Source organism: Primulina huaijiensis, chromosome 11 (genome assembly GCF_012295235.1).
Source record: "Primulina huaijiensis isolate GDHJ02 chromosome 11, ASM1229523v2, whole genome shotgun sequence".
Classification (NCBI taxonomy): Eukaryota; Viridiplantae; Streptophyta; class Magnoliopsida; order Lamiales; family Gesneriaceae; genus Primulina; species Primulina huaijiensis.
Genome location: NC_133316.1, coordinates 12,829,678 through 12,839,926, shown reverse-complemented (window position 1 = coordinate 12,839,926; position 10,249 = coordinate 12,829,678). Strand labels below are relative to the sequence as shown.

Below are 10,249 nucleotides of genomic sequence, written 5' to 3'. Positions count from 1 at the left end.
TACGTAGGTTGGTTTTTCGGACGTTACAATTCTCCTCCCCCCCCCTTCCCCCCTTAAATTGAATTTCGTCATCGAAATTTTCCTTGACTTGATGATTGCAAAGTTTAGATTTTTTTATCCACCTCAAACTTAACATCTAACTTAAATCTTACTCCTCAATTCGGTCCTCAAAATCTTGAAAATCATAATACTAACCCAAAAATTTTCCCAAAGTCGACTCCTAAATCCAGCTCAAGTAGTGCATGCACCCTATTCTTCTAAGTTCTTCAATATCCCAAACAAATTCCATAACCCAATTTAACATTTCATGCAAGAAAAGCATCGAAAAATGTTAAACAGCTAGGTTACCTCGAAATCAGTGTAGTGCAGGCTCTGTCTCATCCTCTGCAGCTTGCATCACGTAGACCCTTCCAGTAGTGGGTTGCTTGAACGTTGGGCAATCCACAGCCCTGTGTCCCAAATCTCCGCATTTGAAGCACTTGTAAGTGCCCCACATGCACTTGCCATGATGATGACGATTGCCCTCCTTGCAAAGTGGTTTCTCATCAGCCTTCGGAATGTTCCCTTTAGGTGTTGCCCTTGTGGTTTTGGTGGTTCTTGTTGCTTTGGTGGTCCCGTGTGAGGCTTCTTATTGCTCTGATTGGCTTGCTGAGCACGATTCCTCTTTCTTTGCATCTCCCAATCAATATCTTTGAGTGATTTCTCGGCTCTAAAAACTCTGGCAACGGCAGTAGTTTAATCAGTGGGATCGCCAAGCATCACATCACGTCGGATAGTCGGCCTCAAACCATATAGAAAGTGTCGTAATTTCTCCGCCGCATCATTGGCAATTAAGGGTACAAAGTGACAGCCCCTGTCAAACTTCTGCACAAATTCGGCAACACACCAATCTCCCAGACGGAGACCCATAAACTCCATCTTAAGCCTAGAACGAACATCGGATGTGAAGTACTCGTCATAGAATACCCTCTTGAACTCCTCCCAAGTCAATGTCGCCATGTTCACTCCTCGCTCCGCTCCCTCCCACCATAAGGAAGCATCGCCCTTCAACAGATAAATTGTACAGCGAACTCGATGAGCGTCCGCCATGTCCATGTAATGAAAAATCACCTCTAAAGATCGAATCCATCCCTCCGCAACGAATGGATTAGTAGTGCCATGAAACTCATCGGGGTGCATCCTCCTAAATCTCTCATAAACTGGCTCTGGTCTAACCCTTGCTCCATCCCCGACATGTTGCTCAAAGAAACGGGCCATACCGGCTAGTACACGGGCACTAGCATCCTGAACAGGTGAAGGCCGTGGAATATTCCCCTCCTGCCTAACATCTTCAGTCCCCTCTTGTTTAACCTCATTAGTCCTACGCAAAATCCTTCTAGGAGGTATCTCTGTACACATCGTCCAACCACGTAACCAACATGCATTTAAAATTTTTCATGCAGCATGCAACTATCATTTATATCATATATCATGTAAGCATTTAAAAGAATTTTAGCATATAAGATATAAAGCAGTAAAACTCACATATTTGAGGCGTGACTTCTTGAGCTTCTCGAAGTGACAATATACAACCCTTTGGAGATCCTTGGCTCTGATACCAACTGAAACGACCTCGATTTTTTTTCCCCTAATATCTAAACCATAACTTCTAAATTTCTAAATAAAATAATTTAACATAATCATGATTCCTAATAAATTAACAATTTAAAACTCAAGTGCATAAAATTAATCCTAAAGCATCAACTAACCAAAACATCCTAAATTGTCCTTTGAAAATATCACGAACAATAAAAATAAAGCATAAGAATTCTCTAATAAAAATAATTAACATAAATCTTTAAATCTTAAATCTAATAAACTAGAGCGGAAACATAAAGGTCCTCGGGTGTATTGCTGCACTCGATCGACTCTATCGTCACCGCCTCCGAAAATCATCAAATCCTGCACCATACAAACCTAGTGAGTCAAATGACTCATCATGTTCTAAACATAGATAACAAATAGCTTTTGAAAATAAATAAATCGTTTTAAATTCATTTAAAAATCATTTAAGCATAATAATATCATAAATCGTAAAATCATTTTAAAATAACTTTTAAGCATAAATAAATCCTTAAAAATAAGCTTTGGGCATAAATAAATCATTTTAAAAATAGCTTTAATCCTCATCATAAATCATATATAATAAAAATCATTTTTATCATAAGCTTTCAATCATATATCATTTTTGGGTGAAGTTTGATCCTTGAAAGTGACTAGCTTTTATCCTTTGGTCGACTGATCAGTTTTCAGCTCCACATGGACCATGGGGGTGTGCACTAGGCTCCACCGTGGAAATACGTTAGTCGAGGCTCCCTCGGGGGCCTTCTCCCATGGACGGACTCCTTCTGGGGCTTTTTCTCACGTATGGGCTCCCTTTGGGGACTTCTCCCGTAAATGGGCTTCCTCTGAGGTCTTTTCCCCTCACGTTATCCCCACAAAATCATATCTTTTGTCACAGTCAATTCACATCCCTCAAAATATTTATCTTTTTCTTTAAAAATCATGAAATAGCAGAACTTTCCAAAAATAGAATTTTAAACAGTAAAAATTGCCCGATCTCCTTTCCCCTGCCTATTATCAAATATTCGGGTAAAATCTTTAATTTCATGAAATCATGTCGTATAATCATTTAATCATGCAAATCATACATTTAATTATATTATAAATATCATGCTAGCATTTAAAATCAATTAAATAAAACAATTGAGTAATTAAAATAATTTTTCATGCATGTGGTTTACGTAGGTTGGTTTTTCGGACGTTACAGTAAGTGGGTTTTTTATATGTATATTCATTTGTATTTTTAAAACTTGAATTTATAAGTTATGGCATGCATGTATGTGTGTCTTTTTTTCAAAAATGACAGTCTGTTCTGTTTAAAATTTCGATCGATTATATGTTTTCTTCTATGTTTCGAAATTTTTTGATTCCGCTGAATCCGTTTGAAACTCTGATATCTGAAAATTCTGATACGTTATGTCTAGTAAACTCTAAATTATGTGTTGCACTGTTACGATTCGAATTTGAAATGGGACGAGAATTATAATTCAGTCTGGCCACCATTGGTGGGTATAAAATCATGTTCTGTCTGGCCCCCATCGGGGGGTATAAAACCGTGTTCTGGCCTCACCCCTTAAAGGAATAACATATTGGGACAATTTGACCATGGAAAAGAGATGAGTAACAGTGTTTTGTCTATTCTGAAATGATCTGATTTGTTCCTGAAATGCTTTGAATCCTCTGATAACCTTTGTCTCATATTTGATTCGTTTCTGTTATGATAAGTTAAAAGTAATAAGTTTTGAAAGTTTGTTAAAAAAATGTTTTAAAGATTAAGTTCTATATGTATCTTTGGAAATCGATCGACCCTCACTTGCTGAGTGTTTCCCAAAACACTCACCCCTTACAAAATTTCAGATAAAAATGAAGAGCAAATGAATGAGGAGGAGCAAGAAGCCTTCTGGGGATGGTGATCGAATGGCAAGATCAGGAATTTAATGATTATTTACCTTTCCTTTTGTTTAACTTCCGCAAAACTCTGATGTAATTTTTATTCTATTGTAAATGTGAAGACAATGTTTTATTTATGAAAAGACTGGTTATTTGGCTATTTGCTACGAGGCTTATTGTTATTTGATTAACAATGCCGGATGTCACCGACGCTTCGATCTCGGACGTGACATTTAAGTGGTATCAGAGCTGCCAGGTTCATAATCCCGCTGGGATTTTGACAGACAAAATTTGACCAAATTTTGGCAAAAGCCTAGTGCATTCCTATCTGAATTAAACTCACACATCGGATTCATTCACGTCTTATGTCGACGTCATTTCCTTCGAAATTCAAAGTCTATCTCCTTCAATGATCCTGAAATTTCTAGTATAGAAAGTTCCACAAAAACTTTGTTTCAATCCAAATTTTGTACCTTTCTATCCTTTACTTTGATACCATTCTGAAATTTTACCTCAATTTATGGTCTTGTACTCGTGCTCAAGCCGCACTTCGCATGCGTCAACTTACTCGAGGAAAACAAGATAAACAAGAACTCACGAAGATTAAGAATCTGCTTCAAACTGATATACAGCATCTCAACCATCACCTTGATCGAGCAAAGAGCCAGCTTGCCCTAACCCTACGTCACCCATCTCACATGGTACGACTAGTTTCCCCTAATCAAAAGTTGATAGTAAGGATTGAAACTGAGAAGAATCTTGCTAACCACTCTCGTCATCAACATGAAGACCTTTCTAGCAAGCAAGAACGTTACATCGCCAATCTTCATGACGCAATGGATAGACTGCGCACCTTGTCGTGGAAAACGTGGAAGAAGAAGAAGCACCTATGGATGTAGTGTAAAAAGAACAGTAATGATGACAGATGATAAGGTAGGCTAAACTGGTATTATGATTATATGATACGATAAGAAAGAAGTGAAATATTTCTTTGGGAATTTACAAAAATAAATTGAATTATATTTTTTAAAATACACCTATCTGATATAAGTTAACTTACTTTTTTGGGAATTTACCTATCGAAGATAAGCTTCCGACTTAAGATGAAATGTTTGACTCGGGGATAATAAATTATTTATGAAAATATGAGTTTAGAATTATATAAGTTTTGATATTCAGACATAGAAGTTGATTTTTGTGTCAATAATTAACGGTATGGACTTAATTTGGGATGATAAGCAATAAATTTAAATATGTAGGATTTTGGAATATTTAATGAAGGTAAGAAACAATAACTTAAGAAATTAAGGTCATTACCTGAGTTAAATAAAGAGAGTTATGAGATATTGGTGGACATCGAGGAAAGTGTAACATGTATAATAAGTTCTGACTCTTCTTATAGTAAAAAAAATAGGGGGAAGATTTGAGGAGAAAAACATCCAAAGAAACTTGTTTGTGTTAAAGCATGCTAGGCTCATAATCTTGATTAAAGAAAAATTTAGTAAAAGAAGAATTGTTTGAGGAATTAGTTTCTTCCGTACAAGGTTGAAAGAAATTTTAACTATGTTATAACTATTGGGACTTAAGTCAATAGGCTGATAAGAAATTATGTTCTAAGATTCTATATTGGTTTTAAGTTTGGAGATAGTAATCAAGATAATTTAGAATAAAATAAGCATGGATACGCATATATTCATTGTCGATTTTATTTAGTGTACTATGGTAAATTTCAACGTCATTCTGAGAATTGGTTGGTTGGAAAAGAATCATGCAGTGGTAGATAGTCGAGGTAAGCATACCAAACTCCAATCCAAGAATAAATAATATTTTATGGCAAGGATAAGGAACATAAATCCTTCCTTCCTACTTCTCAGACCTAGAAAGCCATGGAGTATGGTTAAGAAGTCTAACTAACAATAATGAGAGAAGCAAAAAAAGGAATTGAGCTCAAGATATAAAATATTCCTGTGGTACGGGAGCTCCGGAAACGTTACTTTGAGTTATCTCAGATTGTGAAGTAGAATTCGAAAGTAACTTGATAGCTCGTGCTACACTAAAATCTAAGGAACCCTAGCGAATGGCTTCAGTTGAACTCCAGGAGCTAAAAATTCAATTCCAAGATTTGTTAGACAAAAACAAATGAGACCAAGTGCCTCTCCTTGGGGAGATTCAATCTTATTGGTACAGAAGAATGGTGAAAGTTCAAGATAGTATGTCATTCTACAAAGAACTCAATAATATCAAGAACAAATGTCATCTTTCAAGAATAGATGACTTTTTCAATCAGTTAAATGGAGCTAAGATCTTTTCAAAGCTTTATCTAATGTCAGACTACCACAATTGAAGGCCAAGGCAGAGAATATTCCTAAAACAGACTTAAAAAAAAAAAAAAGACATGGACACTATGAGTTCATAATAATTTCTTTTGACGAATGCTCCAACAACATTCATAGAACTCATGAACAAAGTGTTCAAGAAATTCCTCGACAAGTTTGTGGTAGCCTTTATTGATGACATTCTTGAATATTCAAAAAGTGAGGAAGACTGCAATGAAGATCTTCGTCCTGCTCTATAGATGCTCAGAGAAAAATAACTATATACTAAATTTAAGAAATGTGAATTTTGACTAAAAAGTCACATTCTTGGGCCATATAATCTCTGAAATGGGCATATCAGTGGGTGACAAGAAGGTGGAGGCAATCATGGAATGTTCTTGACCGAAAACTAGAATAGAAGTTCGAAGTTTTCTGGGATTAGTTGGCTATTAAGAAAATGTGTTGAAAAATTTTCTTCCGCTCACCAAGCTCACTCAGAACAACCGTAAATCCAATTAGAGTGAAGAATGTGAGAAGAGTTTTAGATCTTGAAAAAGAAACTCGCTTCTACGCCATTATTAGTACTTCCCGAATAAACCAGGAATTTCACCATTTACAATGATGCATCAAAAGAGGATTGTGATGTGTTCTCATTCAAGAGGGCAAGCAATTGCCTATGCATCGATGAAATTAAAATCATGTGAGCAAAATTATCCAACACATGATATTGAATTCGCCACAATTTTATTTGTGCAAAAGATCCATAGAATCAAATTCTTTGGTGTCATATGTGAGATATTTACTGATCACCAAAGCCTCAAATACCATTCACACAAAAGGAATTAAACATGAGGCAAAGATGGTTAATCGAACTATTGAAGATATTTTTAGGGCGTGTGCCATGGATCTCGGAGGAATTAAATAAACACCTTCCTTTGATTGAATTTACCGATAACAATAATTATCATGGAAGAATTGAAGTCAGAGAGAAAGCTATCATGATACTTGAATTGTTGATAAAGTAGCTATTATCAAGGAAAAACGCAAGGCAGCTCATGATCGATAAAAGAGCGGGGCTGATTTAAAGTGAAGACCGTTGGGGTTTGAAAATGATGTGAAAGCTTATGTTAAAGTTTCCCCTATGAAAGTAGTGGCTCGATTCAGCAAATCTAGGAAGATAACTCCAAGATATGTCGGACCCTTCGAAATACTGAGAAAAATGGGAAACCTGGCTTATCAGCGGGTTTTACCACCAGGCATGTTAAGGATTGACAACGTCTTCCACGTCTCACAGCTAAGGAAGTATGTCACATATCCAAGTATCAAAAGAAATGTGAATGGGGAAATGAAATATGAAGAAGTCCCTATTCGAGTAATGGACACCAAATACCAAGTGTTGAGATGCCGAACAATTCCATATATCAAGATACAATGGTCAAATCATATGGAACGAGAAGCAACTTGGGAATTTGAAGAACGTATGCGCACTCGGCATCCTCACCTCTATAAAGATTTAGCTAACTCAAGTTTCGAGGACGAAAATTCCAATAAGGAGGGTGGGATGTGAGAACCCAGATTTTTCGAAGCAAAGCACCTCAAAAAGCTCGGAAAGTAGCTCAAAAAGAAGCCGAGGCAATGCAAAACCTTGAGAATTGAGGGTACGTCACTTGGAAAAGAAACCTTAAGCTCATAAGGTAAAACCCTCAGCTCAAGGAAGCTGCAAGATTCTTGGAAAAGAAACCCTCAGCTCATAAGCTAAAACCCTCAGCTCAAGGAAGCTCATTGATTGTCGGGGAGGAATTCCCTAGCTCATGAATTCAATATCCTAGCTCAAAGAAGCTCATCCTTTCTTGTCCTAAAACAACCAAAATGGAGCTAGAAGAAGAGCTAAAAGATTGGACAAATTTAATGTGCAAGAAATGACCATTGAGAAAACCTATGAAGGAGCTAAGGGACGAGGAAACATTTATGGTGCAGGAAATGACTCTTGGTGCTTTAGATGGCCTTGACTACATTTATTTCATTTCTTGGAGCACAATATTTCGGCCATGGGGTGTTGAAAAGACATTTTGGCACCTATAAATACCACTAAAGGTGTTGAAGAAACCACACCCAAAATTCAGCAAGAAAAATCGGCTCCTTCCCCTCCAAAACCACCTCTAGGCTCTCGCTTGCAAGAAGAAAGAAGGATGAGTTGTTCCGGCTTTTCAATGCTGTGATTTGTTGTCCACATTGTTGTGAAGATCCTCTCCAGGTTTGGTCATCACTTGGCCAAAATTCAATAAGTTTCGTTCGCCCAAGTTCTGCACATTTTGAACCGTAACTTCGAGAGTACTGTAAGTGGGTTTTTGACATGTATATTCATTTGTATTTTTAAAACTTGAATATATAAGTTATGGCATGCATGTATGTGTGTCCCTTTTTCAAAAATTCCAGTCTGTTCTGTTTAAAATTTCGATCGATTATACGTTTTCTTCTATGTTTCGAAATTCTTTGATTCCGCTGAATCCGTTTGAAACTCTGATATCTGAAAATTCTGATACGTTCTGTCTTGTAAACTCTGAATTATGTGTTGCACTGTTACGATTCGAATTTGAAATAGGACGAGAATTGTAATTCAGTCTGGCCCCCACTGGTGGGTATAAAATCATGTTCTGTCTGGCCCCTATTGGTTGGTATAAAATCATGTTCTGTCTGGCCCCCATCGGTGGGTATAAAACCATGTTCCGGCCTCACTCCTTAGAGGACTAACATATTGGGGACAATTTGACCATGGAAATGAGATGAGTAACAGTGTTTTGTCTGCTCTGAAATGATCTGATTTGTTCCTGAAATGCTTTGAATCCTCTTATAACATATGTCTCATATTTGATTAGTTTCTGTTATGATAAGTTAAAAGTAATAAGTTTTGAAATTTTGTTAAATAAATGTTTTAAAGATTAAGTTCTATATGTATCTGTGGAAATCGATCGACCCCACTTGCTGAGTGTTTCTCAAAACACTCACCCCTTACAAAAGTTCAGATAAAAATGAAAAGCAAATGAATGAAGAGGAGCAAGAAGCCTTCTGGGGATAGTGATCGAATGGCAAGATCAGGAATTCAAGGATTATTTACCTTTCCTTTTGTTTAACTTCCGCAAAACTCTGATGTAATTTTTATTCTATTGTCAATGTAAAGACAATGTTTTACTTATGAAAAAGACTGGTTATTTGTCTATTTGCTACGAGGCTTATTGTTATTTGATTAACAATGCCGGATGTCACTGACGCTTCGATCTCGGGGCGTGATAGATCTCTTATTCATTGGGACGAGGTTGGGGAACGAAGAGATATTTGTCCAGATTTAGTTGAAAAGACTACCGAGCTTGTAGTCAAAATTCGTGAGAGAATGAAGACTGCACGAATCTGACAAAAGAGTTATGCTGACAAAAGACGAAGAGACTTAGAGTTTGTAGTGGGAGATCATATATTCTTGAAAATAGCACCTATGAAAGGTTTTATGCACTTTGGCAAGAAGGGCAAGCTTAGTCCTAGATTTATTGGTCCATTTGAGATTTTGGAGAGGATTGGGACACTAGCTTATAGAGTGGCATTGCCACCAATGCTTTCTGGAGTTCACAATGTGTTCTGCGGAAGTACATGTCGAACCCATCACATGTGCTAAATTATGAACCTCTACGATTAACTCCAAACATGACATATGAAGAAAGACCTATCCAAATCTTGGCAAGGCAGGAAAGAAGACTCCGAAACAAAGTCATTCCAATGGTCAAGGTCAAGTGGCTGAATCACTCAGAAGAAAAAGCTACTAGGGAAACCGAGAGGGACTTGAAGAGTCGCTATCCAGAGCTATTCGGTAAGTTTTAATTTCGATGACGAAAGTTTATTTGAGGGGGGAGGAATTGTGAGGTCTAAAATTAAGACGACGTAATCCAACTGCATGAAAATCTAAGAAATATGAAAAAGGACTAATTTAATGATTTTAATTGCTTAATTGATTATGTGACATGGATGTTTATATGTTAAATATGATTTTATTGTCATTATGCATAAAACTGTATTTTTAAGGACTATTCGAGTTGCAATCGAGGAACGGAGACCGAGGGCTAAAAAACATAAAATGTTTTTATTAAATAATTGTTTTTAATTATTTAAAAAATAAGGTTGATGCTTTTTAGTATTTTTGAAAATAGGGAGTTTTGAGGTGATTTTATACGCCGGGACTTAAATTTTATCGGTGTTGGTTTTTCAACAAAAATACGAACTTTTTGGCAACCCGGCTATTAAATTCACAAACTTATTTAAACAAAACTATTTTTAGTATTTTAATTAAAGGCTAATGGGCCTAAGTGGTGTGATTAATGGGCCTAAGCCTTGATTAGTGAATTAATTAGTATAAAATATGTTAAACCCCACCCCAAACCCCGTATGTTTCACGCCAC

The 10,249-nt window shown here is 36.6% G+C and overlaps 1 protein-coding gene across 1 annotated transcript; it reads right to left on the bottom strand.

The window, feature by feature from the left end:
• Window positions 1-735: 735 nt before the first annotated feature.
• LOC140988394 (uncharacterized) lies at window positions 736-1,398 on the bottom strand. Its single transcript, XM_073457412.1, has one exon. It carries the CDS (start codon window positions 1,396-1,398, stop codon window positions 736-738), a length of 663 nt encoding a protein of 220 aa, XP_073313513.1.
• Window positions 1,399-10,249: the final 8,851 nt, after the last annotated feature.